The sequence below is a fragment of the Saimiri boliviensis genome, chromosome 11 (assembly GCF_048565385.1).
Source record: "Saimiri boliviensis isolate mSaiBol1 chromosome 11, mSaiBol1.pri, whole genome shotgun sequence".
Taxonomy (NCBI): Eukaryota; Metazoa; Chordata; class Mammalia; order Primates; family Cebidae; genus Saimiri; species Saimiri boliviensis.
In genome coordinates this window covers 100093142-100117125 of record NC_133459.1, presented here as the reverse complement: position 1 = coordinate 100117125, position 23984 = coordinate 100093142, and the positions used below count along the sequence as shown (strand labels likewise).

The 23984-nt window shown below is 39.4% G+C and overlaps 1 protein-coding gene across 5 annotated transcripts in view; it reads left to right on the top strand.

Annotated features, from left to right (window-relative positions):
• The window catches only part of RAP1A (RAP1A, member of RAS oncogene family), an 87630-nt gene extending 71427 nt beyond the window's left edge, over nucleotides 1-16203 (top strand). For all 5 annotated transcript variants that reach the window (XM_074381256.1, XM_003933461.4, XM_074381253.1 and 2 more), the window contains 4 exons: nucleotides 3255-3395; nucleotides 5682-5825; nucleotides 10466-10581; nucleotides 13753-16203. In XM_074381256.1, the coding sequence (XP_074237357.1) occupies nucleotides 3255-3395; nucleotides 5682-5825; nucleotides 10466-10552 (372 nt within the window). In that variant the 3' untranslated portion in view covers nucleotides 10553-10581; nucleotides 13753-16203. The remainder of the gene's footprint in view (nucleotides 1-3254; nucleotides 3396-5681; nucleotides 5826-10465; nucleotides 10582-13752) is intronic.
• The last annotated feature ends 7781 nt before the right edge of the window (nucleotides 16204-23984 follow it).

Sequence of the window (23984 nt, the reverse complement as noted above, 5' to 3'; positions counted from 1 at the left end):
CCTAAGTCTCCTTTCATAATTCCTCTTTATCTCCCCTACCTCTTAATGTTGGAGGGTCTCAGGGTGCAATACTTGCCCTTCTCTTTTCTAACAACACTGCTTTGGAGATATTTAATTGCATGATTTTAAATACAGTCTGTATGCTGATAAATACTAACTTTATAACTCTATCTGTATTAGGCTATTTGCATTATTGTAAAGAAATACCTGAGGCTGGATAACTAATGAAGAAAAGAAGTTTAATTGGCGCTTGGTTCTGAAAGCTGTACAAGTATAGCTCCAGCATCATCTGCTTATGGTGAACACCTCAGGAAGCTTACAATCATAGTGACAGGCAAAGGGAGTAGGTGTTTCACATGTCAGGAGCAGGAGTAAGGGGCGGGGCGGGGGGGGCACAATTAGATCTCATGAGAACAGAATTGTGAGGATAGCACCAAGCCATTCATGAGGAATCCGTGTCTATGACCCAAACATCTCCCAGAGGCCCCACCTCCAACATTGGCGATAACATTTCAGCATAAGGTTTGGAGGTGACAGACATACAAACTATATCCCCGTCCTTATTTCTTTTCTGAATGTCAAACTCCTCTTCTAACTGCCTCTTCAATATCTCTTATTGTGTGTCTAATAAGCATCTCAAACATAACATTTCCAAACTGAACTCCTGATACCCTTTCCCTGACCTGGGTCTTTCCAATCTTTCCCATCTCAGTAAATAGTACTCTTTTAGTTGGTTATGCCTGAAACCATGGAACCATCTTTGACTGCCTTTTTTGTTATATTTTGTGTACATCCAAACTCTCAGTAAACCCTATTGGCTTTACCTTTAAAACTTACCCAGAACTCAGCTACCACCACTAGAATCTAATGACACTATTTATCTCAGTCTACACTGTTGTCATCTCTCAGCTGGGTTATTTCAATAACCTCAAAACGGATCTCCCTGCTTTTCTTCCTGACACCCTTCAGATTGGTCTCGACACAGTAACCATTATAATCCCATTTAAATGTAAGTTGGATCATGTCTTCCTCAGCTTAAATTATGGGTTAAACTCAGAGTAAAAGCCAAAGTCTTTATTATATTTTCCTAAAAGATCCAAATGAGATAATCTTTCTCTCTGTTCCTTCTCTGGCTCCACCTCCTGTACTCACATACTAGGTAACAATGTTTCAGTGAATCCACCCTCCTTACAGCCTCTCATATACTTTAGACATGTTTCCTCTTGGGGCCTTGGTATTTGCTCTTCCCTCTGCATGGGGTACCGTTCCTTCACATAACCATGGAGCTTACTCCTTCACCTCCCTCAGATCCTTACTCAGTATTACCTGTGAGGCCTTCTCTGAGCTATAACATTTATTACCAGCTTGCATACTTGATTTTTGTCTGTCTCCATGTACACTTCTCTGGGGCAGAAATTTTTTTGCCTCTCACGATCACTGACAATATCTGTAGGACTACAACAGTGTCGGTGGATATTTGTCGTGAATGGATGAAACTTGTAGAATGTCTTTAAGAAAGAGGTTGACATTCTCAAAATGAGAGGACGCCAACCACTGCAGTTCTGTAAGGACTATTCTTAAACTGGATTTTCAGAACTCAGGCTGCCTATATGTTTATTCTTTTGATTTAATAAGAAGCAAAGACCATAATCTCTAGAGAACACCATAGAAATAGTATTGCTAGTATTTGTAGCACTTAACATTTGTAAATAAATTCATTTATTATATAAATATGTGGACAATGGCAGAATTTAATTGGTTACCACAGCGGTGCAGTCCTGGAATACAAAAACTTAATAAATGAAGAATCCAGGAAACTCCCAGTTTTTACATCTTTGACAAAAAATACCCTGGCAGCAGTATAAAAAGGTTAGCCATATTCCTGTGGTACACCAAAGACTAGAATTTGAAGCTGGGGAAGTGATTGAGTGGTAGCATAGCTAACTCCCTGGAATACAAGAAAGAGTTCATCAGCCAGGGTAGAACAACCAGAACTATTTTAGACGTAATGGACAAAACAGAGGTAGTGGTCATGGGGAGCAAGGAAGCCAGGACAGCAAAAAGCTTAAAAAACCTTGTGGATGTGGGTCTTTTATGTTTAATGCATCCAAAGGTAAAAAGATCTAAAATGTACAGTTTATTTAATATAAAGACCCAAGATATATACATTTTTAATATTCTACCACATGTGCTTTAAAAATAATATATACAAAATCCCAAAACTTTTTAAAAATAAGATTTTGTCTTGTATTAACATCGGTAGTTACAACATACAGTAATGATTGTCACCAAATAAAAGGAAGAAAACTTAAAACAAATAATTTTAATTTGGCATGACTGAATGTTAACAATTAGTACATTTAAAGGGTATAGATAGTCATCGCGCTATTCTCACATCTTTTCTAAAGGTTTCGAATGAGGTGGGGACTGAAAATACATGAACAAGCTCTTTTTTCTTTTCTTTTCTTTTTTTTTTCCCAAGATGAAGTTTCACTCTTGTCACCCAAGCTGGAGTCAATGACATGATCTTGGCTCACTGCAACCTCCACCTTTCAGGTTCAAGCAGTTATCCTGCCTCAGCCTTCTGAGTAGCTGGGACTAGGGGTGTGCAGCAGTATGCCTGGCTAATTTTGTATTTTTAGTAGAGAGGCAAGGTTTCACCGTGTTGGCCAGACTGGTCTGGAACTCCTGACCTCCGGTGATCCGCCTGCCTCGGCCTTCCAAGGTGTTGGGATTACAGGCATGAGCCATCACGCTGGCCATGAACAAGCTTTTATAAAAAGAGTTTATTGACTATAAAGATGATAAAGTCTTGCTCTGCCATGAGAATAGCAAAAGAAAGATGAAAAAATCTGCTAGTAGAGATATTGATGCTGGATGATTAAGTTATAGTTCAGTATTGGTCTTATAGCTCAGATTGTTTACACTTGGGCAGTAGTTGTGTCATAAATGTGCAAATAAAATTATTTAGGATCAAAATTAAGATCTGTTTCTAAAAAATTATATACGGTTCTAAATCACACAAAAGCAAATTAAAATGGTTAAGAATTCCTTTTAATTCTCCAATTTATTGTCATAGGCGTCACCTAGAAGTCACCTAGAAAGTTGCTAGAAACTGTGTTATGTCTTTCTTGTTTTCTGTCAGGATATCAAGGAATAAAAAATGTAGCTCACTTGTAATTATTCTGTTTTAAATTGTTCTAGTATACATTCAAGAAATTTATATATTTATAATTGCATATTTTTTATCATAGGAGCAATTTACAGCGATGAGGGATTTGTATATGAAGAATGGCCAAGGTTTTGCACTAGTGTATTCTATTACAGCTCAGTCCACGTTTAATGACTTACAGGACCTGAGGGAACAGATTTTACGGGTTAAGGATACAGAAGATGTAAGTATTTTTTTTTTCTCTGTAAGATGTATTGCTGTCTCTTTGTGGTCAAATTAAAAAGTGCCTGTTTTCTCTATCAGTAGAGGATTTGGAAGTTATTTACCGCATGCCTGACAGAGCCCGTGTGACCAAAAATATTTTTAACTTTCAAAATTAACTTAGAAATTATGTGGTGAGATGTTTAGAAAATGAGGACATATGTGATAAAATACCCATTGTGCGATGGGCTAAAAAGGGCAGTAGAGGAAAAAGAGGAGTCAAAGAATACTTCATAGAAGTGGTACCCGAGTCGAGCTTTGAAAGGTGGTAGTTATGTCAGAAACAGTGTTCAAAGAACATTATTAAGATCCATAATGGTGTGTTTTTATTTCTAAAATTTTATTGGTATAATTCTTACATGCAGTTTTTTCCTTTAAAATTATGTTAAAGATTTTAGTTAACTGGATTTAAAATTTTTTTGTTTCAGAAATCTTAATTGTTGAATAGCATTGTTTTTGTGGTCGTGTCTTTTTTTTTTTTTTTGCAAAACAAAATGTGTATTTCATACATTTACCTCAGTTTTGAATCACAGAGAGTTCCTTTTCAGTTGTATAAATCAGAATTTAAAATTTCAATTGTACCTTTCTGGTTTTATGTGTACTAATTATTAATGGGAGCATATACATTTTCTCAAGGCCCTTAACCTGGGATAATATTATAGGCAGGAGGGATGTGTAAAATATGACTCATAACCAGCTGTAACCAATGAATGGTTTTTTTCCTTTTAATGACTAATTTATCCAAGAGAGTTTTGTTTTCATAGGCAATTATGTGCAGATTGAGCTCTGGTAATGTTAATCCTTTGTTCCATGTAATAAACGAAAAAAGATGGAGTTGTAGATGCCTCGTGTGTTTACTCTAACTCACAATAATTGCCTATTTTAGGTAGAAGGTCCACCATGTTCCTTAATTTTTTTTTTTTTTATAGTGTCCATCACCTCAAACAAATTACTTTGTTCTCTGGACACCTTTTAACTAAGGAAGTTAATACAGTTAGTTAACTGCCTGTTTTACTGGAAGTAGGGAGTTTTTGGATGGATGTAGCCAAGCATCTATAGTGTGGAGAAAGGAGGAACACATAGCTACTTTGTGGTTTTATTTTTATTGTTAATCCCCCTTAACATTTAATCTAAATAGATCTTCAAATCTACATGTCAAATGCAGAAGTAGAACCTGTTGTTAATATCTTTATCTTGCCACTGTTTTTGGTATCTGTTGTACCTGTGAGATGATGCACTTAAACCAGTTAGGCCGGCTGGGCGCAATGGCTCACGCCTGTAATCCCAGCACTTTAGAAGGCCTAGGTGGGCAAATTGACTGAGTTCAGGAGTTCGAGACCAGCCTGGGCAACATGGTGAAACTGTATCTCTACTAAAATACAAAAATTAGCTGGGGCTTGTAGCATGCGCCTGTAGTCTCAGCTACTCGGGACACTGAGGCAGAAGTATCACTTGAACCAGGGAGGCAAGAGGTTGCAGTGAGCCTAGATTGCACTTTTGCACTCCAGCCTGTACAACAGAGTAAGACTCCGTCTCAAAAAAAAAAAAAAAAAAAAAAAAAAATTAGGCCCACAGACTTTATTTTTTTCTGTTTTGTAGGAGATTCCTTTTCCTTCAGGTTTTTCTACTTGAAATTCAGCTATTGGTAGTGGTCCACAAGAGAATTTGGGGATTATATTCTGTGTGTGTGTGTGTGTGTGTGTGTGTGTGTGTGTGTGTGTGTGTCAGGGTCTTGCTCTGTCACTCAGGCTGGAGTGCAGTGGTACAGTCATGGCCCACTGCGTCTACCTCCTGGGCTGAAGTAATCTTCCCACCTTAGCTCCCTGAGTAGTTGGGACTACAGGTGTGTGCCACCCTGTCCGGCTGATTGTATTTGAATTTTTTAGAAGAGACCAGGTCTCACCATGTTACCCAGGCTTGTCTCAGGCTCCTGAGCTCAAGCAATCTTCCTGGCTCAGCCTCCCAAAGTCCTTGAATTACAGGCGTGAACCACTGGGCCTGGCCAGGATTATATTCTTAAAATAATTTAGCATATCTATGTAGTAGGATCTCTTCCGTATTTTTTTGTCTCTTCTTCCTTCACCTCTTCCCCTCAACATACACTTTTTGTTACTACTTGGTGAAGTTTGCAATCTTAACTCATCTATTTCAGTCAGTGGCAGATAATTGCTTATTCATTAAAAAAAAAAAAAAAAAGGCTAAGTAATGAGTATGTTATTGCTCATTTTATGTTTTTTTCTTCCCACAGGTTCCAATGATTTTGGTTGGCAATAAATGTGACCTGGAAGATGAGCGAGTAGTTGGCAAAGAACAGGGCCAGAATTTAGCAAGACAGTGGTGTAACTGTGCCTTTTTAGAATCTTCTGCAAAGTCAAAGATCAATGTTAATGAGGTAACCTACAACTGTTGGGCAGCACAAACAAGTGCCTTTTTAGTTTGCTTTAAGATAACAGCCAGACTTTGAAGAAAAAATTTTCATGTTTTAAGCAATCTTGATTCTATCATGTTATAGGAAACACTAAGTAATTCCTAGAAACTGTATATTTTAGCTTACATGAGGCCACTTTGATGGCTGTATGAGAACAGTTAAATTTAGCTTATTGTAAAAGAGGAAGCTAGAATTGAAGAATGTGGATAAAGTCCTGCTAAGCCTCTAAGTGATATGTGATAAAGTGGTGTGTAAAAATTGTTACATCACCCTTATATTGTAAGAATTATTTATCCAGATTTATATAAATAGGTCGTGAAGTCAAGCTGGAAAATAATATGTGGAGGTAGTCACACAGAGGATGTGACTACCTTCATGGGTATCACAGAATTGTGTTATGAGTGTTCCCCACCTTTGGGGTATGATTCAAAGTGGGTAATCTGTGTGAGTATGGACATGTACCTGGAATTCACTTAGACTGTTAGGCCTGATACAGCAGGTGCACAAGGCTTTTTTAGGGAGTGTGGGTGTGGGGTCACTGAGTTAAGCACTCCGCTATCTTGAAAACAAACCTGTGGACGAGAATACTTCGCATAATAAGCTGCATGCCTGGATGTAAAAGGCCAGTAGTTTACTAGTTTACTGGGCTCCTAAAAATTTAGTACAGTTTCCAACTGTCTCCACCAGTCAACCTTAAAAAGTTCCCTTGCTTTTGTTTACTTTACCGTAAGACTTTTTAAAAAATAAAAACAAAACAGAGTAGGCTTCTTTCCTGCCCCTGTTTTGCTTGCCATTTATAGCGTTACTCGTAATCAGTCAGAATTCAGATCACCTAACTACATAGGTGAGCGTGAGAGTGGGTTAAGTTATGAGTCCTCTGTTTTTGCTTGCTGTTCCCTCTGGCGTGTGGTTCTGCTGATCCCTTTTTCTTGACTGATATTATGCTTATAGACGATTATCTGACTTTTTTAAATGACCGAGTTACTTTAAACACCTGGCAGGTAAAAAAATTAAGCTTGCTTCAACTTCTGTATTTTACAGATAATCAAGAATGCCATTGCTTGCTTTTTTTATGTGAATATGTGAAACCATTTTTAACAAGTATATAAAAACAAGAAATTTATACATTTTATTTATTCAGCAAATACTAGCTATTATGTGTCTGGCACTGTGTCCGGCCCCCAGGTAACAGTCACCCAGACAGACACTATTCCTGCCGTAAAGAAGTTTGCACCCTACTGGGGGAACAAGTCTTTCAACAATAATTAAAGAAAAAAAAGTATTTTGATAAAGAATGTGTTAGAATTAGTGAATCTGTTTTGCTAGCAGAATGGTGATATGAGGTCACTATCTGTAAGATAATTGCTGTTAAGAAATGTGGCTTCTTGCTGTCCTTGTCCTTACCTCTGGAGACCCAACAACCAAGTTCACCAGGCTGCGGTGGGGCTGAGTTGGGCCTCGATCCAGTGCATAGGACTTCTCCCTTCGGGATCCAGAGGACAGTATACTATTTGTTTGTGAGAATCTACATGTTATTAAACTTCTTCCAGTCAGCAGAGATACTTTTTCATAGCAGTCTTGTTAAAGCAGACCGTTTATAAACGAGGGTTTATAAAAACAAACATAGAAAAACCATGAAATGAAATGCATTAGCCATCTCAAGAATCTTTACTTTTTGGAAAACATACAAACTTTATGCTTAGTTCTTGAGAGTGGGGAGAATGGACCAGATAATTTGAGTTTTTAAAAATATTTTTCTCTTTATAATCTGATAATCCAGCTAAAAGATGCCTTTGATAGTTAATAGTTGCTCACACAGCTTTTGCCTTGTAAATTTTTTTGTGATTTTCGAATGCCTGAAGTATAGAATGATACTTTCAAAGATTCACCTCTTGGCCTTAAATTTGAAAACATACAAGGATATATATATATATATATATATACACGTTTTTAAAAACTCTTATTCACACCACTTTGCAATGTTCTGAAAGTAATGTATGGCTATACCAGAATCACAGTAGTCTTAATCAAGATTTAATTGTTCTTTGCTGAGGCTGGAATAGTAATTGGAATCAAGACATCCCAATTTAGGAACGGGAGAGGGATTGAGAAACTCTATTCTGTGTTCCCTTTAGATTTTTCTATAGTTCAGAGAGATGAGGAAGAACCTAGGCTGGGGCCTTTCAGCATTTCTAACCAAATATTATAGTTCGAACTTGCCCTCATCACTGAACCATCTGCTGCTGTGAGGTAGGCAATGTTTTCCAAAGAAATAATTTAGAATAATACTACAAAAATTAGTTACCTTTCTGTATAGTACCAGGAGCCAGAAACTGGCTAGTATGAAGAAACTGAAATAGAAACTACATGTAATTTTGATGAACTTACTGTTTTAGTTTACTTTTTTTTTTTTGTATTATAGCTTATACACTGAGTGTAGGGAACCAATGAAAGCCCATTTGCGGCTTAAGCACACTGAGTTCTTGAAGCTTTCAGAGTTTTGAAACAACTTGGACTTCGGAGTTGTAAAACTGCAATTTTGTTTGTAAATTCTGTTTTCAGACTTTCTTTAGAAATGAGATAACAGAGGGTTAAATGATTTGAAGAGGATGGGAGTGGGAAGAATGGAGCAGAAAGAAAAGAATTTAAATGAGTCACTTTTGTAGCTTTGGATAACTCATTCAGGTTTTTTTTTTTTTTTTTCTTTTTAGCAGTTTAATTTAGTCTTGTAATCTGGAACATTTAAAAAAGTAAATAGGTAATTATCATTTTAAAGAAATATAATTGTTTATCATCTATCTTAAATGTAGATCAATAATTTAAAAATATTTTACTCTTAAAATTTACTCAAAAGTTGTAAGAACAGTAGAAAGAATTTTTGTTTACCCTTCATCAGATTCACCCATTACTAAAATTTTGCCACTTGCGTACAGAAATCACACTTCTTTACTCCGAAATGTTTTGATGTATGTGTATCCTCAGATCAGACATTGTCTGACACAACCACAGCAACGGTTACTAGAATCATAAAAATTGGTGACACAGTTTGTTATGTATTATATATGTTTGTTATATATTCAGATTTTACTAGTCATCCCTGTAATGCTCCTTAAAGTCATCCATTTTTTAATATAATTCTGCAAAGAACTATTTATTCCAGATTAGTAACAGTAAGGGACTTCTGTGATAACTTGTTTTTAATTCCAAATCATTAGTAAGTGTTGTATTTCATAGCAAAGGTTATCTGTTTCTTGTTTTAATATTTGGCATCTGAATTAAAATTATCTGCTTTTCTAAAATAAGTAGCATTGTATTTTTATCTTTGATACTTTGCACTTTTCATCCAAAAATGAATCCACAAGATTTATTAACAAACATTTAGGCGCAGTGGCTCAAACCTGTAATCCTAGCACTTTGAGAGGCTGAGGCAGGCAGATCACTTGACCTTAGATGTTTGAGACCAGCCTGGGCAACATTGAGAAACTGTCTCTATGAAAAATACAAAAATTAGCTGGGTGTGGTGGTGCACACCTGTAGTTCCCAGCTATTTGGGAGGCTGAGGTGGGAGTATTACTTGAGCCTGGGAAGTGGAGGTTGCAGTGAGCTGAGATTGCACCACTGCACTTCAGCCTGGCTGACAGAACAAGACTGTGTCTCAAAATAAAACAAACAAACTAAAAACCACAAATATTTGTCATTTCAAATCAAGGATTAGCAGACTTTTTCTACTCTTTACTTTAACCAAAATTAATATTTTTTTAAAAAAGCAAACAAAAATCATGTGCCTCTGCATGTGATAGCTTGAAAGGGAGACAGTATCTCTTTTGTCCTATTTTAGACAAAAATGTATAACCTGAATCTAATCATGAGAAAACGTCAGCTAAACCTGAATTGAGGGAAGTTACTAGAGTTTATTTTTCAGAAATGACAATGTCCTGAAAGACAAAGGCCAAAGAACTGTTCCAGATTTTAAAAAACTAAAGTGAGAGGAAATAAAATGCAGTGTGTAATCCTGGATGGATCCTGTCCTTGGAGGGGGAAGTACATTATTGGGGCAGTTGACAAAATTGGAATTTGCTTTGTAGTTATGCAGAATAATGTGTCAATTCTTAAATGTCTTAAGTGCAATAACTGTAATATATTTATGTAAGTGAATATCTTTGATCTTAGGAAATACTTATTAAAGGACTTAATAGTTAAGATCTACTCTCAGATGATTCAGAAAATAAGTGTGTGCATGTGTGTGTGTGTGTGTGTAAAGTAAAAGTGGCAAAATGTTACTAATTGGTGAATCTGGGAAGAATATGCCAAAGTTGTTGGTACTATTTTTGCAACTTTTCTGTAGGTTTGAAGTTTTTACTATTTTTCGCTACCAGTTCTTACTCTTGATTTGATGTTGGATACCTAGGAGTAAGGGTGTTTCCTTCATTATAAATAGGTAAGTCCTGCTTTACCCTGAGTGAAAGTCAACAGAACCGTCTAAGAAACCTGACTTTAAAAGAAAGAAGCAGAATGCAGATCTAAGAGCAGAATAATTCTTACCAGAATTGTTTTGTGGAAAAAGGCCTTAAAAGTTGGTTAAGTACTTTTTTTCTTGTTTTTAGATATTTTATGACCTGGTCAGACAGATAAATAGAAAAACACCAGTGGAAAAGAAGAAGCCTAAAAAGAAATCATGTCTGCTGCTCTAAGCCCATAGTCAGCAGCAGCTCTGAGCCAGGTAAGATACTAAAAGCAGAACAAGTACCTTTCTCATCCTTTTATTTTGTTTTTTTCCAGACTTTAGCCACTTCCCATTTCATCTATTATGATATTTCTAAGTTTCTGTAACTTGTAAATGTGATTTATAACTTGTAGGTTAACTGTTGGATAACTCGACCTCTCCCCTTGAGCTAAGCTTTCTGACAGCAAGGACCATGTCTGTTTGTCTTGCCACTGTGTCCCCAGTGCCTGATAATGAGTTGGGTATTAAAAAATAGTGGTTGAATGAATAGACCACTTTCTTAGATGACTCCCAAATTCATGCTGAATTGAAGTGAACCAGTAGTTGCTCTGAAACAAAAAGACGTAAGTGTACATTTGGTGAATTACCCCAAAGTGAACACACCCATGTATAACAACAGGAGTCACTCTTCCTCAAGTTACATTAAAACTCTGCCCTGATTTCTAACTCCATGGATTAGGTTTGCCTTTTTTTGAACTTTGCATAAACAAAAACATAGTATATTTTTCTGTGTCTAGCTTCTTGTACTCAAAAATATGTTTTTGGGAATTATTTATATTAAATGTAGCAGTAGTTCATTTTTATTACCTGAGAGTACTGGCAGTATGTTTATGTATTCTGCTGTTGGTGTTAAGTTCTTTCTTTGGGGAAATTAGTATGAATAATTCTGTGCACATTCCTATATGACTTTGTGCACATGTGCATGCATTTCTGTTGGGTATATATCTAGGAACGGAATGACCAGATCATATGCTTACGTATGGACAGCTTTAATAGTTACTGCTAAAACGTTTTTCAAAGTGATTGTACCAGTTTACACTCTCTCCAGTGGCTTTTGAGTTCCACATCCTCCGCAAAATTGGTGGTGTCAGTCTTTTTAACTTGACCCGTCCAGGGAATGTGTGGTGGTATATCAGTGTAATTTTGATAGTCATTTTCCTCTCGGGTATGGATCAACTTCTTTCAAATAAAGATTTCTATTTAGGCTTCTAAGTATTAGTTGACTTTTCTACTAGTTACTATTTTAGTTTCCACTAAGTGACCCCATTGAAAAGAAATTTATGACAGCATGTAAGCTGACTATCAAGTCTGTGGGGACTGTTTTTCTTTAATTATGTATTTAAATCCCCTGAACATTTCTACTTCATCAATTCTATAAATAATACCATAAAAGGGTATTTTCATGGAGTGGATTTATTATGTGATTTGATGCTAATTGCATCATTATTACTAAACTTGGTCTCTAGTCAGCGTAAACTGGTACCACTGGAGAGTTGGTTATACTAACTCTCGTAAATCTCTTGAGTTCATTTGGTAGATTATCCCTTAAGACCTCCAAATTAACTAATATGTGCTTCCTTAGAGATATGAATCTCTCTCTTAAGGGAAACACCTGAGTAATTGTAGCTCCCTTTTAAAATGAAGGTACGTAGAGGAAAATACACAGAAAGGAGAAAGGGACATGGGGATTATCTCTGGTAGTCAGATTTAGGAAAGACAGCATCTGGCTAAATGTTTGCTTTAGGCTTTTAATGAAATCTTAATTCAATAACTTTTTTTCTTTTTTGAGATGGAATCTTGCTCTGTCACCCAGGCTGGAGTGCAGTGGTGCAATCTCTGCTCACTGCAATCTCTGCCTCCCTGAGTTCAAGCGATTCTCCTGCTTCAGCCTCCCAAGTAGCTGGGACTTCAGATGCACACCACCATGCCCGGCTAATTTTTGTATTTTTAGTAGGGATGAGGTTTCACCACATTGGCCAGGCTGGTCTCAAACTCCTGACCTTAGGGTGATCTGATCCACCCACCTCGGCCTCCCAAAGTGTTAGGATTACAGGCGTGAGCCACCGTGCCTGGCCTTGATTCAATAACTTTAAATCATCAGTTTCCTGAAAGTGTTTATTAAGATTACTGGTGTATGTGTTTGTTTAGGCAAGGGTGCAGAGATAAAGAAAATGAAGGCTCCAGGTCCAGTTCTTAAATACTATGTTATTTAACTCTTTTATAGTTGACTGGCTCATTGACAGCTCATTATTATGGCTGGCCCTAGCTTAATTTTTAGTTCTCACAAAATACTCTTTTAGCTTATGCTTAAAGGAAAAGGTGCTATCTCCTGGCCTATTACAATTTTAAAAATTCATTTATGTACAACCCAACAATGTGACAGTGCCTTGTGAGTTTTACCTTAGAGAAGATAAATCTTGACCTAAATCTGGAGTAAGACTTTTATCCTGCTTGCATAAATTCTTAGACTCTGATGTGTAATAACGTTTACTTAGTAAGTTATCCAGGATCTCTGCAGATGTTTGATAATACCAAATAATAGATGACAGCGATCAGACTGCTCTGCAGTACGTTTCACTGTAATCATAGACTCGAAGCGCCATGTTGTTCCTGTACTTGTGAAAGTACTGAAATACAGGGCAGATTTAAATACAAATTATAAACCTTTTTACTAAGAGTATATGAACCCTGAGGGCAGCTTATCTAGTCCATAGCTTTAGGCAAAATTGAATTGAATCATATTAATCTCTTTTTTATATGTCCCAGTTTTAAAGACATCAGAGAAAATCATTACCAGGATTCTTCCTTTAACCTGATTCTTTCTCTGTTGGCAGTAAGACTAACTTTGATTCTTCTGCCCTTGCATATGGGGATTAGCTCTCTCTGTATCATCTCTTGCCTTAATCTGTATTAGAAATGGTAATTCTAATACAGAATCATAAAATGCTTGAATAAAGAATGTCTTATGGAAAAGTTTATGGAAGGCAGGTGTTCTTTTCTTTAGTAATAAAAGGAAAGTAAAAATAAGATGGTAATGAGATAGAATAAAAATAGCATTGTTTTCCTCTGTACAGACAGGATTGTCAGATGTAATGGGAAACACTAAATATAATTGAGTATAACTAAATATAACTGAGGATAACTAAAGTTGATCAGTTATAGATTCCTCTCGTGAACTCAGTCTTCTATTTTTGATTTTTAAAAACATTTTTAAAGGGAATTTAAAATAGCACTGTTCCTGTAACTGTTTAGCATAATTTAGTTCTCAAGTTCTGATCAGCTAAACTCATTATTTTGTTACTTTATTGGATACCTGCTTGTTTAGTACCATCTTCTGACATCAAGAATTAACCATACATATGTGTATATCTGTATCCAATGTTTTAGATTACAGGAATGAAGAACTGTTGCCTAATTGGAAAGTGCCAGCATTCCAGACTTCAAAAAATAAATCTGAAGAGGCTTCTCCTGTTTTATATATTATGTGAAGAATTTAGATCTTATATTGGTTTGCACAAGTTCCCTGGAGAAAAAAATTGCTCTGTGTATATCTCTTGGAAAATAAGACAATAGTATTTCTCCTTTGCAATAGCAGTTATAACAGATGTGAAAATATACTTGACTCTAATATGATTATACAAAAGAGCATGGATGCATTTCAAATGTTAGATATTGCTACTATAATCAAATGATTTCATATTGACCTTTTTATCATGATCCTCCCTATCAAGCACTAAAAAGTTGAACCATTATACTTTATATCTGTAATGGTAATATGAAATGTCCCCTCAAACTCATTGCAGCAGATAACTTTTTTGAGTCATTGACTTCATTTTATATTTAAAAAATTATGGAATATCATCTGTCATATTCTAATTAAAATTGTTTGTGCATAACGCTTTGGAAAAATGGGTCTTTTATAGGAAAAAACCTGGGATAACTGATTTCTATGGCTTTCAAAGCTAAAATATATAATATACTAAACCAACTCTAATATTGCTTCTTGTGTTTTACTGTCAGATTAAATTACAGCTTTTATGGATGATTAAATTTTAGTACATTTTCATTTGGTTTGTGTGTTTTTGTTATTGTTTATAGATTTAAGGCCTTTATTTTATAATGACCACATTGTTTTACATGCGACAGTAGCTCCTTTCTGCTGAGTATCTGCAGAACACTGGCTTTAAACTAAGTAACTGGTGATTTCCCTAGGAACAGACCTTGCACTTTCTGTTCTGGGTATATTTATTCCTACTATACAGTAAAATACATCAGACAGCATAGAATAGTTTTGTATATTCTCTCTTGATCTTAAAGATTGTATCTTACTGAATAAAAATCCCACTGTATATTATTTTTATATGTAAAAAATAAGTTTAATACTGTATCAGGGTTTAACTTTTACTATTTCAGATCTTCCACAGCTTGAAATTTCAAGGGAATCCTTTTGCCATTGTTAACTTGTTGGGTGTGAGTCCACTGATGAAGTGTTATGTGAAAAATTTCAAACTTGCTTTATAATAGACTGAAGAATTTGAGAGAAAGTTAAAACACATAAGGAATGTGTTACTTTTGCTTCAACTATTTATGAAATAGTATGGTAGTAGTAATGTGGAAGAGATTGCCAAGTTAAATTTTTAGCTTCCTATATAGTGGTGCTTTTCTTTTTCTTCCCGATTATTTTCCTCTTTATGAAAGATAGGGCTTAAGAAGACATGGACCCAGGGTGATATACTTATGTGATCTCTATAAAGAGAGGTAGAACAAAAGCTCGTTAGCCAGTTAAGTTCTGGAAAAGGAAAGAAGCAAGCTTAGGAAACCCTGTGCCTTGTGCCCAAATACTAAGGAGGTGACCAGTCCTAGAAAGTCGTAAGTCATTGCTCAGGGATCCCTAGATACTGTCTCTTTGCAACTAGGTATGAAGAAGTGTTCATGCCTTGCTGAGATTTTCCAGGCATGTGGTCAGCCTGTCATTTACTGAATTGAAATTTTAAAATCAGGTTTTAAATGTTAAGCTCTGACCAACCTGAGAACGTGTTAAAGTATTGTTTTGAAAAACTGGAAATTACTATTATTTTTAGTGTCTAATAAACTTAGTTATCTAACGCTATCCTTCTAGTGATCCAATGATGCATATGTCTGGGATTGAGGGGCCAGAACTATATGGTACATTTTAATGAAGCATTAGGGCCAGTTGTAAGGTCAGAGCGGCATCTTTTATTTTAAGTTCCTCTAAAGTCATTCTGCTTTAAAACACCCCTCAAACGTTTCTTTGAACTTAAAATCATAGACAAACTTCTCATCAACCAGTAAAACTTTCTAAATACTATCTTGTCCCATCTATTGTGTAGTTACTTGCCAGATTAAATAGAAGTCATTTAATAAGACCAACTCCAAGTCTCAGTCTGCTTGACTAGTAGCATAAACTCAGTGTCTTCTGTTTTAGAATGTGGTGGAGAAACATGACAGTTACAGATTCCTTTGTCACATCTTAAACAGTCCACTTGAGCTAAAGGTGGAACTTTCTAGCACACAGTGGTATGCAGGGCAGGACCAGCTGAAGTCAGATGTGCAAGAATACCTATGGTTGCTGAACAAGATGAAAAGGTACCCTGTTAGAAAGTGAGATAGGTGTGTTTTTATATTGTCCTGATGTGGGCTCCTTAGTCTTGGTTCCAAAAGGAAAGGTACCTGAAAATAAATGTATTTTTATAGCTGAAAAATAAAAAAGTTTCCAGGATATTGTATGAATGTCAAATGACAAATGTCTAGAAACTTCATTTAAGTATGTGTGGCTGTTTAAAATATAATGACTTTGGTTATATGAGTGACATAGAATTTAAGGAGGCTTGATGCCATAGTTCATAGTTTGCTTCAATGGCTTGGTGGTAATACCCCCAAGAGTCTGCTTTTAGAAATTAACAGTAAAAAATCCTGCTGTAATCTTACCCTCCACCAGGGGGAGCTTCAACATCAATTAATTTTTATTTTATTTATTTATTTGTTTTTTTGAGAGGGAGTCTCTCCCCAGTCGCTGAGGCTGGAGTACAATGGAGCAATCTTAGCTCACGGCAACTTCTGCCTCCCAGGTTCAAATGATTCTCCTACCTTAGCCTTCCGAGTAATCGGGATTACAGGCATCTGCCACCACGCCCAGCTATTTTTTTGTATTTAGTAGAGATGGGGTTTTAACGTGTTGGCCAGGCTGGTCTCGAGCTCCTGACCTCATGATTCACCCACCTCAGCCTCCCAAAGTGTTAGGATTACAGGCATGAGCCACCACGCCCGGCCTGGTTAATACTTTGATCAGCATTGAAGTAGCTATTTAAGTCCTAATCCATAAACACTGTGTGGTTCACAAAGAGGCATAGAGATGCTCTCTCAAGAGTTTACAGTTTAATGGGGCAGGGAAGATACTACAATTCATCAAAGGTATGAATAACACTGTAGTTTTCTGAACTGTGGCTACACAGGTAATTCTCTTAAGAACTTTTGGTGAAATACGGCTGTTGGTGTGTTACTTTCTTCTCCCTACAACTTTGAACTAATCCATGTTTGGCACCTTAATTTGCCGTCATAAATGGCCACCATTTACTCCTCACTGAAACTATCTACTTTGAGTTTATAATGTGCTTGGAGAAGTTAATACTCAGAAAAAATACTGACCTTTATTACCAACTTTATTAAAACAGGCTTGGAGCATTTTTCTCCATTGAAGAATAGTAATAAGACATTCTACGTTTCCTAGACATGGCCAGTTTAAAATATTTCGCCACATTATCCTCGTAAATATGCATGTATGTCAGTTTATGTGGCTCAGTTTTGTCTTAGAGACTGAGGGACAGAAAGAGAAATAAGGAATACCGTGATATTTTCCTTTGTAAACAATCACAGCAGAATGTTAGAAAACATAAAATACACTCTTATAAATTGTATGTCTGTTGAAACCAAAGTGTAAAGAAATTGTCAGGTATTTGGAGGAGGAAAATAATTTGTAAAATAACCTTTTTAAAAATTTGGGTTTTGTACTTATTTAAGGTGCTAAATATGTGTTAAAATATCCCCCCTTGAATCAGCTCCAGGCTTAAAAGGGCAGAGTGGTTTGGATTCTTGTCCAGGGTCTGGAAAGAGCTCATCTTGCCAAGAGGGAAATGAATGTGAACTTTGAGGCAGTCTAACCACCCAGCTTTTAGTATTTATGTTTCCCAAAATGTAAAAACTGTAAGTTATTCTTGAAAATGTAGTTGAGACATGACTTTGATCATGGATTTTACTGCAGTTTCATCTTGGGTTTGTTGACTGTGCAGTCCGTTTACTGCCCTGTCTTGCTTAAATATTCTTGTTGAGAACAGCTGGAGGCTCTGACTAAGTTCATAGTTCTGTTTTCTGGGAAGGCAACATGGATTCTGTTTTATAGACATTAATGAGCTTTAAACGGGAATTGGGCGATGTAAGTTCTTTGGGCTTGTTGAGAAGCGGCCTCCTGTGGTTCTGGGCCCAAGGTGTGACATACATTTCCCCCTAATTGCTTCTCTCAAGAAGCAAGAGATTGGCTGTTCGTCTTGAGGAAAAACCTTAATAAACCTTCCCATTTTAAACAGTGGTGTGACTCTTATTTTGAGCTGTTTTCAATGAATTTTTTAAAAGCTTAACTATGTTCAGATTTTTGTGCTAAACGTTGTAGGGCATGCAAATCAGAACAGGACATGATCGATCCTTCTGGGCCTACCAACGAGCATTTGTCGCACTTCTGCTGCATGGCAAGTGCTGATCTGCTTGCTGGGGATACGACAATGAATAGTAGCAACCCGATTCAGATCCCTTTCATCGTGGAGTTTTTATCTTTAGAAAATGAAAAAAGACGCCGGGCACGGTGGCTCAAGCCTATAATCCCAGCACTTTGGGAGGCCGAGGCGGGTGGATCACGAGGTCAAGAGATCGAGACCATCCTGGTCAACATGGTGAAACCCCGTCTCTACTAAAAAAATACAAAAAATTAGCTGGGCATGGTGGCGTGTGCCTGTAATCCCAGCTACTCAGGAGGTTGAGGCAGGAGAATTGCCTGAACCCAGGAGGCGGAGGTTGCGGTGAGCCGAGATCGCGCCATTGCACTCCAACCTGGGTAACAAGAGTGAAACTCCATCTCAAAAAAAAAAAAAAAAAAAAAAAAAAGAAAATGAAAAAAGACAACTGTTGTGCCATTACACAGTGAGTTAAGTGGTGGACAGGGGCAAGAGTGCCAGGCAGAGGGAATGTGGTGGTAGCGGGTTAAAGGTTTATATCTCATTGAAGTTGGTATTTGAGTAAGTGTTTGAAGTGAGCAGCCCATGCAGCTGCCTGGGGGAAAGAAGGATTTTTTATTCCTCGGGGAAAGGGTCTGTGCCAATGCCATGAGGTGGACATGTGCCTGGTGTGTTGAAAACTAGCAAGGAGCTCAGTATGGGTGGAGCAGAGTGAGCAAGGGGGAGAACAGTAGTAAAAGAAAGGCAATGGGATTGGGTAAGGGGAAATTTCCCACAGCATCTACCCTGTGTTGAGTCCATGAAAAGGATTTCAGTCAAGGATATAATGTGATCAGACCCCTCAACCATAGTATGCCATTAGGAGTGCTCTGTTGAGCTGAGAATAGCCCGTATGGGAGCAAACATGAAGCGTGATACCAGATAGAAGGTGGAATCATGGGAGGAACGGTGATCTGGACCATAGTGGTAGCAGTGGAGTGGCTATAGGTGTATTTTGCAAGTGGAGCCAGCAGCATTTACTGACACATAAGAATATAATAGAAGACAAGGAAGAATCCAAGATTTGGGCCAATAATCAAGTGAAGATTGTGAGGGGAGTAGATTGGAAGGAGAATGAAGAATGGGCAGGAGTTCCACTCTGAACCTGCTATGTGTAAGAAGTGTGTTGCATTCCAGAGATTTATAGTAGGCATATGAGTTGGATATGAGTCCAATTCAGCAGAAGCAGTCTGGAGAGGACATTTAATATTTTAAAACATGAAGCTATACAGGGTCACTAGGGTTGAGTGTAGATAGAAAAGAGGTCCCTGAGGAATTCTATCACGAGGTTGAGAGATGGAGAGGAATTAGCAGAGGAAAACTTGGAGGGTGCTGGTGACCCTGATGGACTGTCAGTGGAATGGTTGGGGACAGTGTCTGGAGTAGATATAGGGAAAAATGGGGGGGGGGCATTGGAGGCATCAAGCATGGATTACCCTATCAAGATGGGTGAAATAGTAGATGTTTCTGTGCTAATAGGGATGACCCATTGAGAAGGAAAACTGAGTAAGCAAAATGGGTGGAATCTAGTATAAAAATAAACCTGACTCAGGAGTGTAAGTGGGCATAGTTGCAGGAGAGAAATGGTATATAGGCAGAGAGAAGGTCACAAAGAAGGAAAGTAGTATGAGACGGGACGGATGCTTTCTGTTTTGGGTTGAAATTCCCCAGAGAGGGGAGTTTGAAGTAAGCCTTTAAGAAAGGGTGGGATTTTCAACAGGTGAGAGTAGGGAAGAATATTATAGGCAGATTTCAGGAAAAGGCAAGTGCAGAAAACAGAAATGAACAAGAAGTTATCTGGTTCCATTTGATGTTGGGAAATGTGGAAGGAGTACATAGGAAGAATAATACATTGGGGCCATGTCATGGCTGACCTTGAAACCAAGTTAACTAGCAGGTTGAGTTAAGTATCTAGGATGAAAATCACAGTTGTCAGGGTTATTTTCTGTGAATTCTGATGGTCCTTTCTTCATTTCTCACTTCATTTCCCCTCTTTCTCTAATGAAGATGACATCTAAGGCTCATGACTCCCAGACAAACGTTCCATTAAGAAGGGAACCCTCATTAAATTATCTGACCCTCAAAGATGTTAAAGATTGAAAAATCTTCATTTTCTCACTTTGTATTTCTCTGTTTGACCTGACATGATTCTGTTCTTCTTGGACTCTTAGAGGACCTGGCTCCTACTGGGCAGGCAGAATGCTGGTATCCTCCCAGTTTTCCTCTCTACTCTTACTTCATGAACAGCATGAGACAGCAGCACCTCTGTTCTATCCTAGTGATCTACCATATTGTATTGGGAAGGCTTAGTGAGGACTCTTCCTTAATCCACCCCCATCTGTTAGCTGCCAACATTCCCACCAGGATCCCATCCTCAGACCTCTTGTGGGTGAGAGGAAGAGCACAGGCCACACTTCCGTAGCCCCTGTCATCCTTGCCCTTAGCATCACTAACATCTCCAGTTGCACAGGTTGGGAAATTCGAAGCGGACACCAGGATCAAGGGAACTCTAAGCATGCAGCCTTCTCAGTTTGGAAAGTAGGACTTGGAATAGTGAAACTAGGCACTGGGACCTGCCTGTCTTCCTTGGAGAGGGGATACGTGTACATGGAGAAGGTTAAAGAAGATATTTGATCCTTATACTCCTGGCAGGGTCCTGAAGTCCAGTCAGAAGCCCAGTCAAGAGTTATTTGGACCCTTGAAATCACTGGCATAAAGCCTATCTGGGATATGAATTTTATTTTGGGGGATATGAATTAACAGATGCTTGGAACTTCAGAGCAGGGATTTTAACACCTGCTTAAGTCAGTCTGGCCCATTGCTCACTCTGATAGCAACTCAGCTCCCTAGGCCAGTTGTATGGTGTGGGAGTGCAAATGGAGGCTCTGGGCTAGGACATGGAGGTGATCTAGGTGATGACACTAGCTTTGGCACCTCTGCTCAGGTATCCGAGGTATGCAGGGATTTCAGGTGCTGTTACTCCATTTGGAAGGACTTCTGTTGCTTCTTTTTTAATGCCTATCCACCCATCCGCCGCCCCTCACTTTCCTACCTCTTCTACACAATTGACTGTGCTCCTGCTGTTTTACTGGCAGCTCAATCTCTGGTAGGAAGACAATGCCTGGAGTGTGGCCAATAGTAGAAGCCGGAGACAGGGAAGGCGCTGAACACTCAACTCTCAACTTCCTTCCCCATTGCCCTGCTCGAACCCTCCCTTCGTAATCACAATGATGGGAGGAGAGAATCTAGCAGACTCAATGTCCCCAGTGGGACCACCAGCATGGCAAGTTAGAAAAACTCTGAGGGTAGGGTAAATCTGGGACCAGATGTTGTCAAATAGGACAAGGAGATGAACCGGGCCAGGAAGACAAGTGGAAAGGGATCGAGGAAGCAAGGGAAAATCTGTGAAGGATAGGGTAAAGGTGACTTCCTCTGGAATGGACATTGGGACCCACTTGGGACTGAGTAGGCGTGGGAAGTGGCTGTGATCATCTGAAGGGCCTGTGTACTGGGTAGCCAATAAGAGCATGACCATGGAGACAGGGAGCTGAGTGGGAGGGGTGAGAACGAAATCTCACCAGACAGCTTGCCTTTAAATAGAATTGGCCTGGGAAGCTAGGGTGGAGAAGCCAGAGCACCAGCCAGGGACAAAGGGCTTGGAGTGGGTGCTGGGGTTAGAGTTTTCCTGCTGTCTTGAAAGTGACTGGCCGGGCGCGGTGGCTCACGCCTGTAATCCCAGCACTTTGGGAGGCCAAGGCAGGTGGATCACGAGGTCAAGAGATCGAGACCATCCTGGTCAACATGGTGAAACCCCGTCTCTACTAAAAATACAAAAAATTAGCTGGGCATGGTGGCGCACGCCTGTAATCCCAGGTACTCAGGAGGCTGAGGCAGGAGAAGTGCTTGAACCCAGGAGACAGAGGTTGTGGTGAGCGGAGATAGCGCCACTGCACTCCAGCCTGGGTAACAAGAGCAAAACTCCATCTCAAAAAAAAAAAAAAAAAGGAAGTGACGGGCGGCAGCTCTCCTTCTTTTGGAGAATGGGCCGAGGGCAAGAGTGAAAAATAGGCCCGAGAAGGCAGCTAAGGGGCCTTGATTGCTGGTCTTCCCTGAAGCAGGAGATGGGCTCAGCACAGGGCTCACTTTGAGGAGTGGAGATCACATGGGAACTTGTGCTCAGTACTAGAGGTAGAGTATTTGCCACCCTGGAGGTGTGGCACTGTAGAGGGGAAAATAAACAGGCACAGAAGTAACTTACAAAATAAGTTCTGGCAGCGGTGGAACTGGATTCCTTAGGAAAGAGCATGTGCAGAGACCTAGTGGCATGAAAAGAACCCAAGCTTGGCACACTCAGCCCCTCCCCTTGGAGGGTAAGGTGGGTGGGATCTAATTGAGCAGGACTGGGCTAGACACCGGGAAGATAGTACTAACAGGATGAAATGACAGGAGCTCACAGACAGATCCTGCACTTGTTCCTCTGTCCTTCAGACCCTGAGCAGCATTTCCTTGCAGCTGCAGGTTACAGCCTCCAATAGGAGGAGGTGGTGAGGCAGGTGGGGCTCCAGCAGAAGCACCAGGAGGGGCTCAAGTGGAAGCCTGGGGTGAGGCTGGCCGGGAGAAGAGGAGTCACAGGAAAACAAAACTTCATTCTTCTTTGGATGAGGACACCTTCCCCTGTAAACCAACAGCCCCACACAGCCTCAGATGGGCTGCCGAGCCACCCTTCCCTGGCCATTTGAAGGAAACTGGGGTCATCACATTCAGAGTCCAGAAGACTTAAAGAGGGGCAAGGCAGACAACCCAGAGCCAGGTCAAGGTGGGTGGAGGCCCCTTGGGAACCAGCAAGGGCGGGGTCAAAGAGCTCACAGGAGCTGGGTTTAAGCAGTGTTTCTGGTATGTCCCTGGAAAGGGCCAGCCATCTTGAGGGAGGTGCCCAGAGGGGTATATAGGTGAACAGGTTCTGTGAGTGGAAGCCAGGGACTGCGCAGCTGTGGCCTGAAGCCAGGCATAGAATCCTGCTCTTTCTCCCCAGGTCCTGACCAAGATGCAAGGAAAAGAGAAAGCATACAGTGGTTGTCATGGTCCCCTTGTCAAATTAGTTTTGCCCCAAGCTGTGTTCAGGGACACACTGCTCCTCAGTGTCCTCTCTGACCAGGAACACAGAGGCACTTTCAGGGGATGGGGAAAGTGTGTGCATGATGGCGGGGACAAGGACTCCAGTGTGAGATAAGTGTTAACCATGCAGGGACTTTGTTTCAGGGACATTGGCAAGGCTGACTTAATTGTGATGCTGTGCATGTGCATGTGTGCTCCAGAACTGGGTGGTGGGGGGAATAGATCTGGAGCTTGGAGTGGGTGGACGGAGTGACATGTCAGGACTCACTGAAGGGTAGAAAGCCAGGAAGCAAGTCCTCTGTCAAATTCAGAGGGGATCTGGAAAAGAGGTTTCATCACTGTTTGTTTTAGGGGTTGCGTAGAGGAGGCAGAAGGAAGGCAAGGACATCCTGATAATCGTACTAAGGGGATGACTGCAGTTGGAGCTGACCCCTGGGCCTTTCTGGCTCAGTCATCCTTTCTCTGGCAGCACCATCCTGAGCCCCGAGACCTCTCATGAAGGCAGGCTTCACAGATGCCCCCACCCCTTCAGGAGGGAATGGATATTAGGAGGACAGCCACAGCACCTTTGGGGCATTCATTTCCAGGGTGGCTGGAGCACAGGAGGAAGGGAGTGATTTGGGAGCTATAGGGGACTCAAGCAACTAAGGTTTTATAGAGCAGAAAGAGCAGACCAGAGGCTGATTGGTCAAAACCACTGGGACTTGGCACCTTCAACTCTTT